The sequence below is a fragment of the Python bivittatus genome, unplaced genomic scaffold (genome assembly GCF_059951505.1).
Source record: "Python bivittatus isolate LINGU-HERP-01145 unplaced genomic scaffold, Pbiv_v1 ctg000850_np1212, whole genome shotgun sequence".
Lineage (NCBI taxonomy): Eukaryota > Metazoa > Chordata > Lepidosauria > Squamata > Pythonidae > Python > Python bivittatus.
Genome location: NW_028277112.1, coordinates 6,517,626 through 6,542,139, shown reverse-complemented (window position 1 = coordinate 6,542,139; position 24,514 = coordinate 6,517,626). Strand labels below are relative to the sequence as shown.

The 24,514-nt window shown below is 37.5% G+C and overlaps 1 protein-coding gene across 1 annotated transcript in view; it reads left to right on the top strand.

The window, feature by feature from the left end:
• Positions 1 to 21,350, top strand: part of MAP1B (microtubule associated protein 1B) — a 68,728-nt gene extending 47,378 nt beyond the window's left edge. The window contains exons 5-7 of the mRNA XM_007422571.3: positions 3,520 to 9,703; positions 12,409 to 12,647; positions 14,937 to 21,350. Of these exons, the coding sequence (XP_007422633.1) occupies positions 3,520 to 9,703; positions 12,409 to 12,647; positions 14,937 to 15,092 (6,579 nt within the window). The 3' untranslated portion in view covers positions 15,093 to 21,350. The remainder of the gene's footprint in view (positions 1 to 3,519; positions 9,704 to 12,408; positions 12,648 to 14,936) is intronic.
• Positions 21,351 to 24,514: the final 3,164 nt, after the last annotated feature.

Sequence of the window (24,514 nt, the reverse complement as noted above, 5' to 3'; positions counted from 1 at the left end):
TTAAAATTAGTGTTACCTTGTAGTAGCAGGGCTGATCCACCTGTAGTCTAGCATCCTTCTTCAGGATCAGCTGCAGCTTCTGGGACAATTTCAAAGGCTGTCCCACATAGGGTGCATTACATTAATCCAACTACATGGTGATCACAGAATGAGTTACCATCACCAGAGCATCCTGGTGCAGGGAGCATTGAAACTATTGTGACAGCTGATGGTCCCACTGACCATGGCCTCTACCTGCTGCTTAAGCAGTCGCTGTAGGTCCAAGAGGACACATAGGCCATAAAGCAATTCCTTCAGGGAGAGCATGACCCTGTCCATAATATCCATGGCAACTGATGTTCAGAGATGTTTATTGATGTCTAGCAACTTGTTGTTGGAGGGATTTAATCTGACCCTAACAGACACTTGTTTAGGCTTTCTGTGGCATCCACAGTTGAACCAGGAGTGACCACGAACAACTGAGTATCATCAGCATGCTGATGACATCCTACCCCAAACCAACAAATAACTTTTTAAAGCAGCTTCACAGATATATTAAATAGTATAGGGGAGAACATTGAACTTAGGGCGCCTCACATTGGAGCAATCATGGGTTTGAATGCTGCCCCTTACAGATTGCAGCTGCCCGCTGAGGTAAGAGCAGAACACCAAAGCATAGTGCAATCTTACAACCTTTGTTGAAGGTCCAGCAAAATGCCACTGTTGATGGTATTGAACATAACTGAGAGGTCTAATAGGACCAAGAAAGCACATTCCCACATTCGGGGTCTCAGTAAAGGTGACTCTAGGCTGATCAATACTGCTTCCATCCCAGGACTGGGCCTCAATCCTGATCAGTAGGATAATCTGTTTCTTCTAGGATTCTCTGTTGCTGGAACATAGCCATCTTCTCTTTTTTCTATAATAATTTTTTTATTGAAGTTTAAAAATACAAAATAAAAAAGTACAGAGAGAAAAAAGGGGGAAAGGAAAAAAAGATAAAGAAAAAAGATAAAGAAATGACTTCTCCCTTCATCAAGACAAGTACAAACAATTTCAGTAACTTATCACCTTCTCTAACATTTCAACCAAAAATCTCTTCATCCCGTATCTCATCTTTTATCTGTTAGCAAATAATAAAGCCTCATAATTCAATCTTAATCAGCAAAAGTCCATTAAGAGTTACCAGAAATAACAATATGTATATTTTAACTTTAAACAAATAAATTGATTTCATATTCTTTTACTTTACTTTACACAGTAAATTTATCATTTTCTTTAAAATACAACAAAAAGAATCTCTTCTTCCCATATCTTATCTATAAACAAATATTTAATGCCCCATCATTCAAACTTAATCAAGAAAAATTCCATTTAGAGTTGCCAGAAACACCAGTGCATCTTGATCTTTAATACCTTCAAATAATGTCCCACAAATTAATTTCTTATCATTTTCTCCTTTGCAAGTTTAACATTTTCCTTCAGTTTTAAAACCATAGCTTATCACTTTCTCTAAAAAATACAGCAAAAAAAATTTCTCCTTCCCATATCTTATCTATTGACAAATCTTTAAAGCCTCCTCATTCAGCCCTGGTTAAGGAAAAAAACCATTAAAAGCTACTAAAAAAAAAATCATATATTTTAACCTTGATGAAATAAGCCAACTTTATAATCCTTCTTTTTGCTTTTAAAAGTCTTGATGTTTATTTATTTAAGTAGGGCCCCAAAAGCTGATTTCTTTTTCATCCATTCTTTATTTTTTCTCAGGAACTCCTTCGTAAGTATAACACATCTCCTTTGTAGGTCCAAAATAAGAAAGTTGTCCAAGTCACTCTTCTGAGTTGAAATCCACGTATCTAGGTCACTCTTCTGATTTATTATTTGTGTGTCCCTATTAAAACATCAGCTGGTTTCATTTGTAAGTGCTGTGTAACATCTTTGTCAATATTATTCTTGTAGCCTGTCATTTTTAAATCCCTAACCAAAACAGCCTGATTCTCAGTTGTATCCTCTTCTGTCTCCTCTTTTAAACCCATTTTTATAGTAGCAGACAAACTTAAGTGAAAGTTCTGAGTGCATTGTTGCCAAATATCCTTGAATGCTTCCATAATTAAAATACTTTTCTCCATTCTATATTAGTGGGTCTTCTCCTTTAATTATAATCTTTAGTTCTTTCTGGTTGCCTTTAAGGTCTCATCTTACCATTTTTTTTCTAATCCACAACATTCCCATGGAAAGCTTTCTTACGCTTAGATTCAAAATCTTCATATATTTTAATAGGATTTTAAACAAATCACAGGGAAGGATTCTTATAATTAATTTCAAAAACTTATTTCCAGTTAATCAAGCCCCTTAGTCCATTTATACCTTTCCAAAATCAACGTTCTAATCACCCTTTTGCTGCTTATTTCCAAATAAAATTTTTTTCTTTAAGTTCTTAAACTTACATGAAACTTCTTTCGCTGAGGATTTGAAGGAGAATCACCCAGTGTAATGAAACTTGTCTTTCTGAAGGTTTTTAATATCCAAAAAACAATTTACAAGCCATCTTCAGAAGTGATTAAGAGAGGATGTGGGTCAATCCATTGTCCCTTTGCGGGCTCCAAACCACTGCTTGGGCAAAGCTGACTCTGCTGGTTCCCAGAGTTCTAAAACCCGCCAGAGACCGCTGATTTACAGTCTTGTCACTGGGAGCATCTGTATGGAGCACTGTGGGCGATCCCAAGTCCTCACCTTTATCCAGGGACGAATTTCAAGGCACCAATCCATTCATCGGTGCCTCGTTCTGCTGCAGTTGTCAGCTCCGCTAAAAGCGAAGCTGTTTTTAGTCTGCCATTGCTTCTCCCAGACACAACCACCTTCTCAACCATCTTTCTCAAAAACGGAAGGCAGTATATCAGGTGAAGCTTATTTTAAAAAATGAGGTCACATGAAGGCTTCTTTGTATTATGAATTTACATTCAAACAAGAAGTCAAGACCTTTTTGTATATTTTTCTGAAACAGCTATAGATGGATCTAGAAACAGGTTTCTTTCTCAGTCCTGATCTTTTACGTTGCAAGGTACTATATATTCTAGTATATCTGCCTCCTTCACAAATGTAGTTCGTGTTTACTTTGCTCTTTAAACATAGGTAACTTTTCTACCCGAGTCTAAAATAATAACATTAAATTGGCTCAGTCTTTCTAGGATGTCAGCAGACACGGCTGAGATATTTCCACAGCTGCAACCATGACGGAATATAAATACTTTTGAAATAAAAGCAGCTTTTCTTAATATGGAAATGCCTGGGCACAGGGCCTACTGTGTATAATTGCTATTATTTTCTTGTGGCTAACAGTGTATATCAGAGAAAAGAAGACTTTAGACTAGCAAAATTACTTTTATATTTATTAGAATAGTGAAATCAGTTATGTGGGCCAAAGGCAAAATTCTAACTCAGTAATCCACTTTCTACTGAGTCTCATTTAATTTTGAGACACAAATATGGATTCAGTGTGTACAACCATGTAACATTTCTGTTTGGGTTTTGCAATTTCAGATTGGAGAATTATTGAGCACTACTCACCCTGCTAACAAAGCCAGCTTAACTCTTTTCTGTCCTGAGGAAGGGGACTGGAAGAATTCAAACCTTGACAGACACAACCTTCAAGATTTCATCAACATTAAGCTGAACTCTTCTCCTATTTTGCCTGAAATGGAAGGGCTTTCTGAATTCACAGAATACTTGTCAGAGTCAGTGGAAGTACCATCACCATTTGATATTTTGGAGCCACCAACATCAGGAGGTTTTCTGAAACTTTCTAAGCCTTGTTGTTATATTTTCCCTGGTGGAAGAGGAGATTCAGCATTGTTTGCAGTGAATGGATTCAACATGCTTATCAATGGAGGTTCAGAGAGGAAATCTTGTTTCTGGAAACTCATCCGACATTTGGACAGAGTGGATTCAATTTTGCTGACTCACATTGGAGATGATAATTTGCCAGGAATTAACAGCATGCTACAACGGAAAATAGCAGAATTAGAAGAGGAGCAGTCTCAAGGCTCTACCACCAACAGTGACTGGATGAAAAATCTAATTTCTCCTGATTTGGGAGTTGTATTTCTTAATGTTCCTGAAAGCCTAGGAAATCCTGATCCTAATGTGCAGTTAAAAAGAAGTGTAGAGGAGGCTTGTTTTACATTGCAATACTTAAACAAGCTATCCATGAAACCAGAACCTCTCTTTAGAAATGTAGGAAACAACACTGAGCCCATTATCCTTTTTCAAAAAATGGGTGTAGGGAAACTGGAAATGTATGTGCTTAATCCAGTCAAAAGCAGCAAAGAGATGCAGTATTTCATGCATCAGTGGACAGGTACAAACAAAGATAAAACTGAACTGGTGCTACCAAATGGTCAAGAAATAGACATCCCAGTTTCCTACTTGACTTCAATCTCCTCTTTGATTGTATGGCATCCTGCAAACCCTGCTGAAAAAATTATCAGAGTTCTTTTCCCAGGGAACAGTACCCAGTATAGCATATTAGATGGCCTAGAGAAACTCAAACATTTGGACTTCCTTAAACAACCAACAGTGACACAAAAAGACTTAACTGGTAATCTGGCAAGTCCAGCAGTAAAACAAGCAAAACTGAAGCAGAGAACAGATAGTAAAGAAAGTCTCAAGCCAGTCACTAAAACGCTGTCTACAAAGACTGTCAGAAAAGAGTCGCGAGAGGAGACATCTGATGCAGGGAAATCTAGCCCACCAGAAAAGGCTCAAAAAGTAGAAAATAAACCCATCATAAAAAAAGATAAACCAGCAAAAAGTGAGAGTAGGCTCTCTGTGACTGAAAAAGACCTGACAGCAAAGGAACAGCAGCTTGTGAAATCTGAAACTGCTGAAAAACAAGCAACTGATGTGAAACCAAAAGTAATAAAGGAGAAGCAGGTGAAAAAGGAAGTGAAAGTAAAACCTGAAGAAAAACAAGAAGAGAAAGAAAAGTCAAAGAAAGAGGTGCCTAAGAAGGATGAAAAATCCCAGGCCAAGAAAGAAGAAAAGCCTAAAAAGGATGATTCCAAGAAAGAAGTAAAGAAAGAATCTAAAAAAGAGCCAAAGAAAGAAGCTCTTCCAAAAGAATCCAAAAAAGAAGAGAAAAAGGAAGTGAAAAGGGAAGAAAAGAAAGAGCCCAAGAAACTTCCTAAGGAAATAAAGAAAACCTCTGCTGTTTTGCCTGAATCAAAGAAGGTTACAGCAAAGCCGAAACCACAGAAGAAGGAAGAACCTGTCAAAAAAGAAACTGGGCTTGCTGGGAAACCCAAAGAAAAAGTTAAAAGCAAGTCACTGAAGAAAGAGCTCAAAGTGGCCGAAACCCCAGCTGCAGCAGTGACAGCTTTGGGAGCTGGGGCTGCAACAGTAGCAGCTGCAGGCCTGGCAGCCAGTGGGAAAGAACTTGAAGTTGAGAGATCGCTTATGTCCTCACCAGAAGACTTAACAAAAGATTTTGAAGAACTAAAAGCAGAAGAAGTTGAAGTAGTGAAGGAAATAAAGCTTCAGGAAGATAAAGTTGAAAATGAAAGCCAGCCAGCTGTCATAGAACAAGAGGAGGGTTACAAAGTTCAAAAAGAAGAAATAGGCCCTGCTTATTCTCCTGATGAAGACATAACCGCCACAGAACCTGAGGGAGAATGTGAACAAACTCCTGAAGAGCTGGAGTCTGTGGGAAAGGACAGGGTTGATGACAGTGAAAAGTTTGAAGAGGAAGGAGCAGGATTTGAAGAATCTTCTGAGGCAGGTGACTATGAAGAAAAGGCTGAGACAGAGGAGGCAGAAATACAAGGGGACAATGAGGAAGAAGAGCTACCACCAGATTTCAAAAAGCAAGACATAAAAGATATCATTGAAACAGGAGAGATTGAAAAAGAAATGATAGAAGCTCCTGAATATGAAAAAATGAAAGGGTTAATGTATGATAAACAAGCAGAATTTAGAGTGGAGTATGAAGAGCACTATGAAGAAAATGTAGAAGAAACAACAGTTGAAAAGGCAGAAACAGAAGAGACTGAAGAAGTTGAGGAAGAAGACAAAACTGAGGAGGTCAAAGATGAAGAAGAAACTGAAAAAATAGAAGTGGAAGAGGATTATGTCATGGCTGTGGTAGACAAAGCAGCTGAAGCTGCTGAAATTGATGATAAATACGGTTTGCGTATAACTACTCCAACTAAATTGTCAGAATCTCCATCTCCAGCAAAGGAACCAGCATCTTCAATCCATGATGAAACTCTACCTGGTGGGTCAGAAAGTGAAGCAACTGTTTCAGATGAAGAAAACAGGGAAGACCAACCTGAGGAATTCACTGCTACTTCAGGTTATACTCAGTCCACTATTGAAATATCCAGTGAACCAACTCCAATGGATGGAATGTCAACCCCAAGAGATGTAATGAGTGATGAAACAAATAATGAAGAAAGTGAATCGCCTTCCCAAGAGTATGTTAACATTACTAAGTATGAGTCAACACTATATTCTCAAGATTTTGCTAGACCTAAAGTTTCTCCTCTTCCTGATGCTTTTAATGGGTTATCCGAAGGATCTAAAACAGATGCTACTGAAGGCAAAGACTATAGTGTTTCAGCTTCTACCATTTCACCACCTTCTTCGCTAGAAGAAGATAAGTTTAACAAATCTTCCTTCCAGGACCTGTATCGTCTTCGGGAAAATGAATTCAAAACTATTAATAAATTAGAAATTTCAGAAACTTGGGATGAGAAGCTTAGCCCAACTATAGATGAAAGTCCAGCCCCACTATCGCCAGTCACTAAAACTCCTCTTAGTGAACGTAGTGTGAACTTTTCCCTAACTCCCAATGAGATTAAAACATCAACTGAACCTGTAGCTCTCACAACATTGGCAGAAAAACAACATGATATCCAGGAAGAGCAGTGCCCCAGCCCTGATGATAAAACATTAGAAGTGGTATCCCCTTCACAATCAGCTGCTGGAAGTGCTGGTCATACACCTTACTATCAGTCTCCCACTGATGAAAAGTCAAACCAAATTCCAGCTGAGATTCCTGGAAAGACAACTGAAGTACCAATCAGTTTTGAAGTTAGTGATGCCAAAGACAATATTGCAAAACACAGAATAAGCCCAATGGATGAACCAGTGCCTGACTCTGAATCGCCTTTTGAGAAAGTGCTCTCACCTTTACGAAGTCCACCACTTATAGGTACAGAGTCTTCCTATGACACGTTTTTGAGTGCTGATATAAAATCTGTCAGAGAAACTGAAGTTACCTTTGAAAAGAAAAGTGAAACAGATGGGTCCATGTTGCAGAAGAGCTCAGTTTCTGAACTTACTTCTACAAACATTTTCCAAGAACAACAGGATGAAAAAGATGTGGAGCTGACACCTCCAAAGTCAGACATTCTTCTAGAAAAGAAAAAGGATGATTTAGAAACTTCAGAAATTCAGTCTGCATTAGTTTTGGATGAGAGGAAGCTAGCAGAGGTTTCTCCAACTCAGGTAGATATTAGTCATTTAGGCTATTTCAAGGAGGACACCAAAATGTCAATATCTGAAAGTACAGTCTCTGATAAATCTGCAACTCCTGTTGATGAAGTTGTAGCAGAAGATACTTATTCACATATTGAAGGAGTTGCATCTGTTTCTACAGCATCTGTTGCTACTAGTTCATTCCCAGAACCAACCACTGATGATGTATCTCCTTCACTGCATGCTGAGGTTGGATCTCCTCACTCTACTGAAGTTGATGATTCTCTTTCTGTGTCTGTTGTACAAACACCAACTACATTTCAGGAAACAGAAATGTCTCCATCTAAAGAAGAGTGCCCAAGACCAATGTCTATTTCTCCACCAGATTTTTCCCCTAAAACAGCAAAATCAAGGACACCAATACTAGATCATAGGTCTCCTGAACAATCAACTATGTCAGTAGAATTTGGACAAGATTCACCTGAACAGTCCTTGGCCATGGATTTTAGCAGACAGTCTCCTGAACAACCTATAGTAGGTGCTGCTGTGCACCATATATCTGAAAATGGTCCAACAGAAGTTGATTTTAGCCCTTCAGATATGCAAGAACATGGATTTCCAAACAAAATATCGCCAGTGGAACAAACATGTTATGGCCATGAGAAGGATATTTCAGAGATTATTTCAGTTTCTCAGATAGAGGCCTCACCTTCACCTTCCTCTTCCTCTGTTCATACACCATCACAGGCAAGTTCTCCCCTACAAGAAGAAATTCTATCAGGTGTTACACAGCCTAGTGATATGCCGATACATTCTACATTTCCATCAGAAAAAATGCAAAGCTTGGGGGAGAAACTCTCACCAAAGTCTGATTTATCTTCATTAACACCCCGGGAATCTTCTCCTTTATATTCACCTAGTTTTTCAGATTCACCTCCCATAATGAAAGAAACAATGGCTGCTTCTCAGTCATCTCTATTATCACTGCATGTATCCCCAGACAAATTGTTTGGCTATCATACATCAATAGTTCAAGACCCTGAGACAAAACATGGTCAAGAGCTTCTAGTCTCTAAGGATCAGAAAGATACAGAAGAAGCAGCCATATCACCAGAAACTCTTATTTACTCTTATAAGGAAACTGGAAAAAGCACTAGATCACCCGAGGCTGTTAGTTACTCCTATGAAAAAACAGAGGAAGTCACTGAATCCCCTGAAACCCTTGATTACAACTATGCTGCAACAAAGGAAATCACCAGATCGCTAGAGGCAGATAGTTATTCCTATGAAATAACAGAAAAAACCACCAAGTCACCAGAAGCCCTTGATTATTCTTATGAGAAATCCGCCAAACCATCAGAGTCTGTCCATTATCCTTATGAATCCACAGAGAAAGCCACCAAATCACCTGACATATCAAGTTATCACTATGAGAATGATAAATATTTTGTTTCAGAAAAATCTGAAATCCGTCAAGATGTTGATTTATGTCTTGTCTCATCCTGTGAATACAAGCATCCCAAAACAGAACTGTCACCTTCTTTTATAAATCCTAACCCCTTAGAATGGTTTGCAAATGAAGAACAATCTCAAGACCAAGAAAAGCTGTTAATTCAGTCAGGAGGTGCTCCACCACCCTCTGGAGGAAAACAGCAAGCCCGCCTGTGTGGTGAAACTCCCCCTACTTCTGTAAGTGAATCTGTTCCATCACAGACCGACTCAGATGTACCCCCTGAAACAGAAGAGTGTCCTTCTATTACAGCAGATGCTAACATTGATTCAGAAGATGAATCTGAAACTATACCAACAGATAAAACAATTACATATGAACACATTGACCCTCCCCCAGCCCCTGTTCAAGATCGCAGCCCTTCACCTAGGCACCCAGATGTCTCCATGGTAGATCCAGAGACATTACCCATTGACCAGAACCTAGGCAAGCCTTTGAAGAAGGATCTGAAAGAAAAGACAAAAACAAAAAAGCAGGGGACTAAGACTAAATCTTCCTCTCCTGCCAAGAAGAATGATGGCAAACCCAAGCAGGTGGCTTCTCCAAAGCCTGCTGGCTTGAAGGAATCATTGGATAAAGTTTCAAAAACAGCTTCTCCAAAGAAGAAGGAGTCTGTGGAGAAAGCTGCCAAAAATGTCTCTACTCCAGAGGTAAAATCTCATAATGAAGAGAAAGATAAGGAAACTAAGAATGCAGCCAATTCTACAACATCAAAGTCAGCAAAAACTACAACTTCAGGTGAGAATAAATTATAAAGTTAATCTCATATATCAGCCTTCTTCAGCCTATTGTCTTCCAAATGTACCAGATTGCAGCACTCAAAATTCTCAGGCTTCATTGACGGTGCTGGTGGCTAAGAGTTCTGAAAGTTGTAATCCCAATACAACTGGATTAACTAAATTACTAAAGAAAATGTAGAGATTTTTTTGTAGCTGCACTTAAACCTGCCTGCTCTAAACAGCTATTATTTTACATGAGGACTATTAAAATACCTTAAATCAAGTCAGTTCATTTCAGACTTGTTGACCTGCATGATTTTAATATGATTCAACTTGATAGAATGACATGTTTTTAATGAAACGTTTATGTTTGTAGTGTTTCACTGTGCATGGCAAAACAAAATTCCCACAGTAAACATTTTAGCATGTGGACAATATATTAGCATTTTTAAGGATCAATGAGTATATATTCCAGTCCACTTCAATTTAAAGTCTGCAGTTAGAATGCAGAAAAATATTATTGCTGTGATTTTTCATGAAATCTTTTCAAGAGCGAGGGAAAGCAAAAAAAGCAAAAACAACCCCAAACAAACCCCTAATTCCATTTTCTCGTGAACATTATTGCTAGTTTGAAAGAAAAAAAAGGGAAGGCTACCAAGATCAAGAAGGCTCCCTGCTCACATCAAGATAACTGTATAATGCAGAGTTCTTTCACGCATTAAAGAAAGGACTAGAAAGTCAGGATGCACTTTAGAACTTAAACATTAAGATCATTTTACACACCACAGAAACATACAGTAAGCTGCCCAGAGTTGCTGAGAGTTGGGCAGCATGCAAGTTTAATGTATTATTATTATAATCATTAATATTCTTAGGTATAAAAAAAGGGCATCAAAGTATATCAAATGGCTGATATATTATTGCTTGTTGGAAAAATTGTGTTTCAAATTGGGATTAGATGATATATAAATAAACATATTCTGTTGTTACAGGAAACATTTATGGAAAGATCTTTCTGAACTTTGCCTAGCACAGCAGAAGTAAATAAAAAACCAAAGAGCTGGGCGTGTGATAGCTATTCAAATTGATGTGCCCTACTCTTTAACTGGTCACTTCAAGATGTGTTGTACTTTAAGTTACGGAATTTGAAGTACCAATAGAAGAGAATATATGTAGCTCAGGGTTGAACTGTCGAGTCCTTGGGGTTCTCTGAGCTTGGTTGTTTTCTTGCAAATGTTTCGGGTAACCTAGCCAGGTAAACCTAGCTGGGCAATGAAACGTTTGCAAGAAAACAACCAAGCTCAGAAACCCCAAGGACTCCACAGAATTTGAAGTTAACACAGCAGATAACTACAGGTTATCGTTACCATCAGCATTTGAGAAAGCAAATGAAAAATTGCTACATTAAGAAGTGATAATATTTTGGTCAGTGGCTGCTAGACAATTTAAAACCTGTGTCTGGAAGTCAGGAAATAATTTATTGTCAATCTGGATTCAACAACATTGGTAAATAGCCTTAATGGATAAAGTGATGGGGACAATGGAGAGAACAGCTAGTATTTATAGTTGAAGATGATTTTCTTACAGTTTGGTATAGCTTTACTGAGTATGTAGAAGGAGCGTACTGCTCCTAATACACATGGCAATCTATGGTCAGATACTTAGTTTAAAAACAACCACTGAGTATTGTATTACTCTGTACTAATTAAAGTGTCTCATTGTACTAGTGTTTAAATTTAATGTAAAAAAAAAAAAGTTAACATATCTGGATGCTGCTGAGCTGGGGAAGGCTACTGATGCATGTGGTTCTCCTTTGAAAAAAAAATAGAGTGTTAGAATATTATTACAGTATGCCCAGAATAGGCTAATTTTACTTGCTTTCTTTTCATCTTTGATTAGCATGCACTAACAGCTTGTGCCTACCCAGCAAGGGGACAGCACTTAGATAACATTGGCTAATCTGAAAAAAGGTCAGACCTAGTTAATACTTGGATAAGAGATTCCCAGGAAATATTAGGCTATAGGCTAGAATGAGAATGTTTTAAAAGCATCGTGGCCAAGGGCAGGAGCAAATTATTTCCATACAGTTTTTTCCAAGGAAACTAAGTAGTGTGCTCATGAAGTCCCCAGAAGTCGAGCTTCTCTCTCTCTTGATGCTTGTGCTTCTGAATCTATTACATTTCACATTCTTTGTAATATGTGATGTTCAGAACCAGTATGGTGTAGTAGTTAAGGTTAAGTTAAGTAGTTAAGGTTAAGTAGTTAAGTTAAGGCTAGGAGCAGGGAGACTCAGGTTCTGGTCCACCTCAACAAGGAAGCTCAATCACTTCTCAGCCCAACTTCTTTCACAGTTATGGAGGAAAATAGGAGCAAGGAACACTGAAAATGCTGCCTTAAGTTCCTGTACAAAAAAAAAAAAAAGATGAATTATAAATCAAATAAATAAATAAATAAGGTTAATAGTTTATTCTTTTTGTATGTGACTTTCTTGTTCTATTCACTAAGTAGATTTTAATGGTACAAATACATGATTTTAGCAACTGCTTAAATTCCACAGGGATAGCTCAAAATCATCAAGAAATATATATGAATATAACAGCTGGAGTTTGATATGGCAGTCTGTCCAACTTGAATTTCTCATTAGTAGGCAGTGCATATTACCATTTTATCACAAATTGAGACATGACTCCTTGATTTTTATTTTTATTTATTTTTATTTTTTAGGACCTGGAAATGGGAAATCAACAAAATCTATAGCTGTGCCTCCAGGACCTCCTGTGTATTTGGACCTGGTCTATATTCCCAACCACAGCAATAGCAAGAATGTTGATGTAGAATTTTTCAAAAGGGTGAGATCATCCTACTATGTTGTGAGTGGTAACGATCCTGCTGCTGAAGAACCAAGCAGGGCTGTCTTGGATTCCCTGTTGGAAGGCAAAGCTCAGTGGGGAAGCAACATGCAGGTATGTTCTCCAGGATTTGTGAAGTAAAGGAAAACCCATTAGAATAAGATGCTAAGAACCACCTTTTATTCATCTGAATTCAGTAAAAGTTGTATCAAATGGGAAGAATTTACTTTTGTTTAAAATCACGAGATAAGAGTGCCATGTCTAAATCTTCAACAGTTGTCTTTTTACTAAGGAGCGTTGATTGCATAATTTATAATTGATTAAACATGTGCTGTTTGTGCAGTACTATGATCTTTGATACAGCACATATGATCCTGGGGCAAAATGAATCTTTGTTTTTCCCCACTTCCCAAAGTGGGATTCTGACTATGAAGAGTGAAAACTAATATTGGATCTCTCTTCTTCCCTGATTGCTTTTTAATTCCGTTTTTCCACATCCAAAACTCTGATATTGGGAAGGATTTGAAAGGGTTGGTGCTTGGAGCAGAATGGGACCACTGAAGATTCAAATGATCCTCAGCACTCCTAACTTTTCACCATGACTCCAAATGTTTAAAAATGGATCTAGATGGATTCACTCCCATTGTAAGAAATGGAAAAACTGCTCTTCAATTTCCAGTTTGTTGCTTGAAGGGCTTTAGGAAGGAAAATCCCAATAAGATTTCTTGGTTAACTAAATATTTTAAATGGAAATAAAGGTATTAATGGAGCTGAAAAAAATAGGACTATACAGAATGGAAGTGGTCTCACTGAAATGTGAATCATCATCTAATCACTATAATATGAAGGGCAATCCAGTGATTTCAAGAAGGTTATAAGTGGATTTGCTATATCCATCTCCTGTTCTCTACTTGCTCTGAATTTCCCTTCACCCACTTCTTCTTGATAGCCCAGTTCAGAGACTGAACATAAGACTAGCTAGAGAAATGTTAGCTATTGGGGCTATAGCTATATGTAAGTGCAGAACAGCTTGAAAGTGGTAATGTCTTGCTTTAAATTCCCTTCTCACTACTATTTTTGGACAGCTCTGCCAATACAACATCATCTTTCAGGTATAGAGGTAGTCTTATTAAAAAGAAATAACTAAAGCAGAAGAACCTTCTTTAGAGAGTTAAGCAAAAATAAGTTGTGTTGATCTTTTCCATCCTGGTACTTTCCCCAGCTGTGTTGAAATATAAACCTGCTGTTTGGAGATAACAGAGGGCATCATAGTAGGGAGGAATAATGTGTATGCTACTTTTCTCACATGGAAGAAACTGATTTATATCTTACCAAATTTTGTTTGTGTGTGTGTGCATAATTAATTCATTTGCACTGCTTAATGATCTAAAGCTAACTTCTAAGATCATATGCAAAAAGTTGCTCACCTTAAAAATGCTTGCACTTTTAGCATGTTTATTATTTATTTATATCTATTTATATGGCCACCCATCTCACCAATGTGATTCTGGTTGACTAACATGAATTAAAATACAATATAAATACAATATATATATATGTTAAAAGTCTACTTAATTGCATGCCTCCCTAGGTATTTTTCAGTGCCTCAAGTACTGTACCCAAGCAGGATCCAATTACAGAAAAGAGGCTTTCACACATCTAAAATAATGGTTAACAAAATTTTCAATTACACAAAAATATAGTAGCAATAATTACCTAACACCAGTTTAAAATTTTGAAAAGTTCTGACATGAAAAAATTATCTAAGGAGATGGCTTGAGTGTCTGTGGAACATTGTGGTATAAAAATGTAGCAAGTACATAAATAATAGATCTGCAATATTCTCAGTAGTGTTTCTCTGGATACAATAAGGATGGTGGTGCCTTGGGTATTGCCCTGGTTTTTAAAATCCATAACAACTAATTGTCTTCCTATGTCCAGTTATTCCTTCAGATGATCAAGCTTTCCCAACTGGGCACTCTCCAGATGTGTTGGGATTGTCTGAGAATGTTACGGTTGTAATTCCAACACATCTGGAGGATGCCAAATTGGGTAAGATTGTGCACAGGTATTTAAGACGTACTATTTGGTTGGTAGTGCAGTCATAGGGGTTTGCAAAACTCCCCAATTTGAGAACTGCATGTTCTGGAGAACTTCAGAATGCTCTGTTCCCTATCCATATGATGTCATGGGTGGGGGGGGGCAGAATTTGGCAGTTTTCAGAAGTAACTGCTCTGTAATGTTCTGGATTTACTTCCAGAAATCACTGAACCATGCCCCAGAAAACAACTTTCCATTCCAAAATGTGCACATCCATAGGGGGTCAGTACTGCAGTGAGATTTCTGATTAGAATTTGTCCTTCCTTTTGTGATTTCTTCTCTAATGTACTCTTTGTATGACAGGTGACTTTAATTCCAACCCATGACTCAGAGGTGATGAGGGAATGGTATCAAGAGACCCACGAGAAACAACAGGATCTTAACATCATGGTTTTGGCAAGCAGTAGCACTGTTGTTATGCAAGATGAATCTTTCCCTGCATGCAAGATTGAACTGTAAAAAAAAAAAAAAAAAGCAATGCATTTCAACTTTAAACTTTGTTTCCAGAAATTCTTCAATTTGAAAATACTTTTTCTAAAAATATAATCCATCTAATTCAGCTGCTGAACTATATATACCTGCCAAATGCTATACTGTATCAGAGTGATGCAAGTCACTATTTTTTTTTTTCAGTCTTTGCTAATTGCTAAGGGAAATAACAGTATTCCCACCATAGGGTTCAAATTACTGCAAAACCTGCAGATCCAGGTTCATTTTCATTGAACACTTGGAAACCATGCACTAGCAAACACTGCTGACTTCTGTCAGGTTGGGGGCATTTGCCCTTGGAAGAAACAGAGGAAAAGGTGGACAGAGAGAGGAGGGGGGAGAGGGAACATGAGTTGGGTGGGGTAGAGGAGAATAAATTAATTCTGCGTTACTTACAAAGCAGTCAGTGACTTACCTCCTGCAGTCTGGCATCCCATAGAAAGAAAGATCTGTTTGTTTCAAAGTAGGCATTTTTAATTTAGCGACATCTTAGCTAGAAAATTTAAGTGAAACAGAATGTGGCTTTGAAGGAACATTGCATTGGAAACACTGACTTGCTGTTGGCAACTTCCCATTCAGTGTTTCATTGTCACGTAACATAATTCTCTTAGACAAAATATGCAAGTAGTTTGAACCCCATTCAGTTTAACATGCGGACATATTGGTCTAAGGCATGCTCCCAGTGAAAATCCAGAGTCCTTTCAAATTTGACCAACTTGCATGCTAAAACACCCAGGTCACCGACAAGTTTACCGAAGCAAAATACCAAAGCAGTTGGGAGTACCTATGGTAGACAATTTGCCTTAGAAAGTGACTTGAATGTACAAAGATACTTGATGCACTTATTTTTTAATGCAAGATAGCAAGTTTATAAAACATCTGTGTAGGATTATAGTTACACCAGTACAGAACTATGCGTGTGCATGTGTGCTCTTGGAAACCTCTCTGATTGGTCAAACAGCTTGGTGCTATGAATTATTTATGTAAGTTGAACACTTCATTGGTGCACCTGAACAGCAAACCTTGTTTGAAAAGTTTTTTTTCTCTCTTTTTTCCTGCTTCCTGGAAGCATGAAAGAAAAGGTGTTCAGTACCAGAAATGCAAAACTTAACAAAAACATATGGGATGTTACAAAAAGGTTGTCTGCACATCTGTACAGTCTTTGAAGCTTTCCTTTGTCTTACATTATTTTGACTGTTAATTTAAGAGTGAATATGGGGACAAATGTACAGAAGAATTTTTTTAGCTCTGCACGAACTTTTAATAGATGAATTTTTAAACATGTTTTGTTTACAGGAAAATGCAAAGAAAAAAAATCAGGTGAGGGCAAATTTTTTAGTAGTTTTGTAAGACAACGCATAGTGTTATTTTGAGTTCTGGTGAGAATGAAGTATGATAAAGCAGTAACATATTTATTGAACATAGTTGACTGCCAAGGATTATCTTGCGGAGAGCACACTAGCAATATTAGTGTTAGTGATCAAAGAACTAAGGACTGGAAGGTTAGTTGGCTTTCTTTTAAACAGGCAGCCTGGGTTTGGGGCTAGCCCATGGCTTCATGCAGCCCAAGGAGTCATTTGTGGTGGCAATATTTCACAGTACCAATGAACACAGCTTACGACTGGGGGTTGCACCAAACCGCCCTTGGTGACATTATAAGCAATCCTGTGAGACACCTGTCAAACCCTCCAGCGTTAGCTGGGCAGCAGAGATCTTGATTTAGTTTTTCCTAGGTATTCCTTTATCCTACACTGTCTTAAGTAGAATTAGTTGAAGGATCCCTCCCCAAAGTAAAACCAGAACAGGGTATATACTGTGGTTCTGTGAGATCATAGAAAAGTGCAAAATGTAATCCTGGTCACAGACTTCCACTGGCGAGAACCTCAACCCCCAGGTTCTTCAAAGGTTCTAATTCCTAGAATTACAGGAAGGAGAGCTGCTGATCAGGATTCCTTACAATCAGATGGGATTTAATATTCCACATCGTTTCAAGTCTAGCACAGAAAAACAAGTATGCAAAACTCATTCAGGTATGCATAGTTTCTGCAGATTACAGGAATTAACTGTGTGTGTGACTGAGTTTGGGTTGTCTGGTCACACATTGCTCCCCTCAGCTTCCAGCAACTGCAGCAGAGCGGTGATTGCTGGCATACCACACCACACAGCACGCAACCACACTACTTTCTCCCTGCCACCACAGCACCTGCTAGGGTTGCAGGATCTCTGGTTCTTCCCTCATCTTTCCAAACGTACCACTATTCCATTTACCCAAACAGATTAAACGTGCCTAGCCTAGTGCAGACTTACTTGTTTATTTTTTAACGTTCAAGACCACCTCTACCAGGAAGCCTACAATTTCATTATTAAGACAGATGGAAACAGAGTTGGAAAAACCAGAAAATATGTGATAACTGAGGCCTGATAATAATATTTCTTGTGCTGGTATAGTACTTTCATGACCAGAGTGCATGTTATCACTACCTGTAATGATATTTCCATTATCCCTAATGTTTTACTTTGCAGCTCTGTACAGAATTTGCATAAGCTCATTCTCTCCATAATAGGAATTTGCATTGTTTTATGCCAATCATGTTTTCAGAAGGCTCTGATTTCATTAAGTCGTGGACAATTGCAGCATTTTGTTTATTATGTGTTATATAATTTATTTTAATTATTACATTGTTTATTTTTGTTTTATTTTCTAGATGTGCATTTGCACTGCTAATTTTTATATATTTTAATACTACTTTAGATCCTTTTTAATTTGGGCTGGGTAGCCCAATTAATGCTGTGAAATATTGTTTATGTTTTGTGCATTTAAAAATTCTAATATTTTATTTTTGTTTGACAACTCTAGCAATGCTACTTTATTTATTATTTTACCTTAATCCAAGAATCACTTCTGTTCTTGTAGCTCTTTATTTTTCTTGGAACAACATAGATGGAAGCTCTATGGGTTGGGTCCAAAGTCTTAAACAAAAATTGGTATGATTGTGGAATGAAAAGCAAGGGGAAAGTGTATTTTTGAAAGAAGCAGAATAGCTGAGCTGATAATTGCGATGCTGTGTTTATTTTTAGTACTGACATTTTAATCATTAAGATGGGCTTACATCACAGCAGAGTCCTTTCACTTAATTTATAACCAGACTTATTATGAAGAGCAAGTGGGAAAATATTGTCCTAGTACGCATTAAACAGAAATAACTACAAGTTTTGATATACTCCTGAATGTTATTCTCCCATACCTCATCCCCTTTCTTAGCCCAACAGCTGATATTTCTAATACAGTTCTATAGCATCACTAATGTGATACAGTCCTAACCATATGTTCATCCACATTGGATGAGCCAGGCCAATAGTACTGACAGTGGGTTAAAATGTAAGAGTTTACTGGGCAAAGCTGTTATTCTACCACATTAACATAATGACTGTCTTACTTTTCCAAGTTGGCCACCTTGAAGTTATGTGGGCTTCTTAGCAGTGGCCATGCTGGCTGAGGAATTCTGGAGAAATTCATCTGGAGAGTTCCTTAGTTTGGGAAGTTTGACTTAGAGGACTTATTCTGAGTGGGTGCCCAAGGGATTGCAATCAGCTCTGCCCAGTTACAATGCAATATTCCATTTATTAACCATTGTTTCACAATGAATTAGTTTTATGACTTTTTTCCCCACTCTGTTGTTGTTAAGCAGAATTTAAAGGATTTACACAGCAGGAATATGTTTAATTTTCTTCTTGCCAAAAAAAAAAAATTGCAAGCAATGAGAAGAAAACTGATTAGATCATAGAGGTTGGCACTTCTATATCAATTTTTTTTTTTAGTTTGTGCTCAACAAGCAATATTAAGTATATATTTAAATGTGCAAAAGGGAAATTGGTCTCCAAAAGGTAGCAACCTAGCAAAGACATGTACAGCAATAGGCCCATTGTAGCAATTGTCTGAAATCAGCATGACAGATAATTCCGTATGTCATCTCAGAAATTCTGTTGTGTGCAATAGGACTTCTTCCCAATAAACATATATAGGATTGCCACCTTAATGGGGTTCAAATTTGGTCTTGACACTCCTTCACTTTAAGCACATTAATGATTCTCTTGTAATTATTTTATTGTAGAATCAGAAATATAATCAGATTGGTTTCGTGTGTCAACTTCCCCTCTTTTCTTTATACCTCCAAATTGTTGAAGGACCTAACTTTAATCTTTAATTCAGCAAACCTTGGTTTTTATGGGAATATATGTTCTCTTATGGCAGCCCTCCCCAGCTTACTGCTGTCCAAAGGAGTGGGTTACAATTTCCAGCATTCTCAGCCAGCATGCTGATTGCAAAATTTGAGGATTTATAGTCCAATAACTCTGGGGGCCACCAGGTTGGGCGGGGTGGGGGGGAACCTGTTCATATGCCTTTGCTCAAAGGTCTCATTTTACAAAAAGAGCATCACTGATTCTAGCATTACAACCCCATTTCAAGCCCTCTGTTTCCTGACAACTTGCTCCTGAGAGTTGGGGAAAATTTTAAGAATACTTTTGAAAATACAGGGACATGTAGTGGGCATGAAATTGGCATTTGCCCCGCACATGAGTTGATGTGCCTTTAGATCCAAGCCTATATTTTCTTTTTTGTGTTTCTGAATATGGCTACATTAGTAGGCTATACAGTTTATAAACAATTGTCTTTTGAACAAGCAGGCATAGTGTTTTGAATGGCAATCAGGACTGAAGTTGAATGGCGTTCAATTCTGGGTTTCTGTTACTGTTGTTTTAGGAAGCTCCTCTAGACCAAAATAAATGGAACTAATAATTGTGTTAGTCACAGCCCTACACAGTTAGTATAGTGACAGTCAATCAGAAGTACCATGAATATTGACATTGTGCTCTGTTACTCAGCACAGATTACTAGAAGCATGGTTCAATATTGATTAATTAATGAATCAAAATTAGAGTGCTACCTGCATTCTAGAAAATGTTACCATTGATAATGTTCCCCTCATTGTGGCTTTTATGATAGTACTTTTCCACTGAATAAAATTCAGTGACAGCAGTTTAGTTGAGCTCATGTTCAAACTTAAAACAGATCTTTTGCATGCCTTTACATTTTCCTATGGTGGGTCTAATTTCTGCAACTACTACCTTTTAAATTAATCTTCCATTCTTCATGATTTGTGTTTAACTTCACATACAGTGGTGAATGAATCCAAATGTGTATACAAATATATTTAGCTGTCTTCAATAGATTTATTAAGCAGTTTAGGAACCTTGCAACACAGAACTGAGAAGGCTCTTGGTTAAGGAAAACATTCCAAGAACTCCCAGCTTCAAGGAGTTAATTCTGTATTTCCTACATCACCGGTCATTTCTCCACTAGCAAGCATCTTCTAGAATCATCCCATCATTGATGTGCCAAAAGTAACAGTAATGAGGACAGACTTCATATCACTTCAATGATAAGTGGATGGTATGAAAACATTCTTAAGTCACTCACTAGTGGGGCAATGGCCATAGCCTTTTTCTCCATACATAACTATAAGTTCTAGCTCAGAGAAAATAGAAATTTTTGTGGTCTGGAAATACTAATAACGGGGAAATGTTATATATAAACTTACCAAAAAACTGTAAGTGCTCCTTGTTCACTTGATAGTTGAGCAAACCACAAAAATTGATCTAATTATTTATATACATTTGCAAACTGCATTGCTTGCCTTGTTAAGGATGTTTGCTTCTTTTTTTAACAAAAAAAATTGTGATCTTATAAAAATAACAAAATAAGAAAGCAGCATCAAAACCTTGAACATTTGGGGGGGGAATTGTTTCTCTGCACTAAATTAGCTTAGGAGCTCTAGTTGCCCAGAGCGACTGTTCTGTTCATACAAGACTGGGCTGTGATCACACCAGGAAAAGCACAGTTCTACAAGTCCAGGATGCTTTCACAGGATGGCCTGCAGCCATTTGATTCTTCCAAACCATGGAGAGAAAGTCTTGTCATGGCTGAGAAGCACCTCACACTCCTCTCTCTTGTTCTGAATGGTCTTGTTTGTGTCAGTCTGCAGCTGTGTATGGTTTTATGTCTTATAATCCTTCATCACCTCTATCCTATCAAGTCATATCTAAAGTAGAAAATTAGTTTCCAGTGAAAGTAATATGTAGTGCTTTTATGATATTTGTGTGCAATATCCCCTCTTCCGTTGAGGATATTTGATGTAAAGGAAATAAGCTCAGTTCCACAATAAAAAATTAAAATAGTTCAAGTGTTGTTGGGGTTTGTTTTGTTTCATTTGTATATTAGAGATGCAATTTCCATCTAAAAAAATCACAACCACACAATTAAATGGAACTATTTAATGGAACTATTCTAGAATAAATAAGAACAAATCACTGTGCATAATTTTCCATGAACAGATATGCCCTCAAACTTTTCTGTGGCAATGGGTAGTTTGTGAAGCACTGAATTCACAGTTGTAGTCCTTCAGTTCTAGCTGTCCAGCTTTTGCCAAACTACAACTCCCCAGCACCTCTTTCTATTGGCCAGGTTGACTGACTAAATACTTGGAAACAGCTGGAAAGCCACTGCTTACCTTGCTTTTAAGTTGGAGTTAAACTACTAGAATTTAAAGTTCTCAGTGAAATGGTATTATCAATAATGAAATGTATCCAAGAAAACGGGTAATGAAACGTCTGCAAGAATACAACCCAGCTCAGAGAACCCCAAGGACTCCACGTATTATTAATTCCCACCAACTTGACCTCTTGAAAAACTTACTGCTTTAGCAATGAAACCCTGATATGATTAAAATCCTGGCTATTAAAGATTCCACCATTAACAAGATATATTGTTAGCAATTTGTATTCACTTTGTCAGAATCTGCAGAACCTATGGGAAAATCATACTAAAATGAATGAACAATTATGACAACACTTGCCAAGCTAAATTCTATGCTAGCTGTTTCAAATGACCACATGAAGGGTTTTATTTTCATTGTGACTGTTTGGCAGGTTTGCCACAGTCATGAACATGACTGCAGAATCCTTAGGTTTAGCTGATCCAATTGCTATCTCCCAATCAAATCATACATTTGGCAAGGTGAAGATTTACATTTATCAGTTGCAAGCTGGATCTTTCCCCAATTCTGGTTGGCAGAAGATCAGCTGGAAAATACTGCTGCTTGCCAACACAGCCTTTCAATATGTTGTCAGGAAAATGGGATATTTGGTCATAAATCTGCTTACTAAAGTTAACTAGATTCTCACCTTGGGGTTGTTGCATTTCAGTTTGGCAGTGAAGAAACAGTTTACATTATAGCAAGTTTGCATTTCAACTAGGGTTGAAAAGTATCTTCCAAAGTTTGATTAATAATCTATATGGGAAGAACTAATTCCTTGATTCTGGTTTTTGGGTTACATAAGGCACAAGATCCTTCAGATTTTAACACATTTTTTTAAAAAGTGGCAAAACCCATATATTTTAAGGATTTTTTCCTGTAGGTTCAAACAACAGTACCTGACATTGTACAGGTATGTTCAATTTCAATTCAAAGACTTATATTTAAGGAAGGTCTTCTGAAAAGCCACTAGGTTCTTCTAGCAAAACATTCACTTCTGCTTAAACCTCCTTGCAAATAGAATAATATCCTATCACATAGGAAAGCCATTTCTGATTGACTGAAGTTTATTAATTTTATATCCCACCTTTTCTCTTGGAATCTTCATCTTAACCCAATGGCAGCCCTAGGAAGCTTGTGAGAGGATGAATGACCCAAAGTCTCCCAGTGGGGATAGGCTTGAACATCAATCTCCTCAATCTTAATCCAACATTTTAACCACTAACCACATTGGAGTTACATCTCCAGCTGACTAGCTCACTTTTCTTGAAATTGGGTGCTGAAGCAAGGGATCCTCAAAACTGAAGAGGCATTAGTTGTGCAATCTTGGGCAACAGTTCAGAGAACAAGGGCTAATGATTTACCATGCACACAAGAGAAAAGCCAGTATGCAGTAAATACTATAGCACTCTTATCAGCTATAGTCCAGAGACTGGATCTTGGCGCTGTACACTATTTATATATGAACAGGCTTACTAATGTTCATTTACCAGCTATAAAAGTGTTATCCCGATTCTGGAACAGCCAAACCCTAACCGTGATCTGAGACCAAAGGAAATCATTAATTTCCTTCTTGTGAATATAGACAGTGGATTTCTTTAATGGAGTGAAAGTGTATATGCTTTCCTATTCATTAAAGTATTTATGTATACTGTGAATTGGAATCAACAATCTACATATCAAATTAAGAAAAAATTAAATGATTATCTTACATCTTCTGAATGTGTAACTAGACATGCAAAGTTGAAGCAAAAGGCTTGCTTTGAAGACAGAATGCTGCAGGTATATGTAAAAATGTGTTTTCATGCTACCTTCTAAAATAGTCTGGTAACATATGCAAAATACAGTAAGTACAGGATATATTGCCCAGATAAGATATTCATTCTACTATATGCTCTTTATATCTGCAGTTCATGAATGAAAACATTATTCATAGAATAAGCTTACATTATTTAAAAAGGGAACCAAGAATTAATTTCAGATGGCAATCCTATATACATTTAATCCATTAAATGGGAGTTAATCCATTGGACATAACTGCACATACCATCAAAATTAGTGCCACATTTGTTTCTAATGCAGATTTTAGACCACAAAACACTGCGTAAACATAAAACTATTTATACATGTAGAATTAAAATAGGAATTATATTCTGGAATCTGGTACTGTAAGGACTGGTCCTAAGGTCTGCAGGACAACAGTGGCAAATCTTACTGACAGTTCTGCTTGTTTATTAACCTGACATGAAAAACATATGCACTGCTCTTTAACAGCAGAGAGAGTTAAGATCAGCTAACGTGAGACGCAATTAGGACCCTCCTCACAGAAGTTGGAGCTTTATGGCAACTAGCACTTATGCAACCCATAACAACTGCTGGAAATCCTGCTGAAGACCAAAACAGCAAAACAAAGTGGTCACTGATCATAAATGATGTGGCTTTTCCTTTAGGTAAAAAAATATGTGCATCTCAAAAGGAAGAGCCTGCTTGACAAATGATGCGGCACCCACAAATTCTCACTCTGTTATAAGCAGACAAATGGTAAGTTGAATTTTCAGTTTATGGAGCACATCATCCTCATGAGTGCCTTTTGTTTATGCACACACATATACACACCCACATACACGCATACTTTCAAGTCAGTGTTGATTCCTGGAGACTGCCTGGACTAATCCCTGCGATTTCTTGGCAAGATTTTCAGAAGTGGTTTCTTGCCACTGCCTCCTTCCTAGAGCTGAGAGAGAGACTGGCCCAAGGTCACCCAGCTGGCTTCATGCCTAAGGCAGGACTAGAACTCAC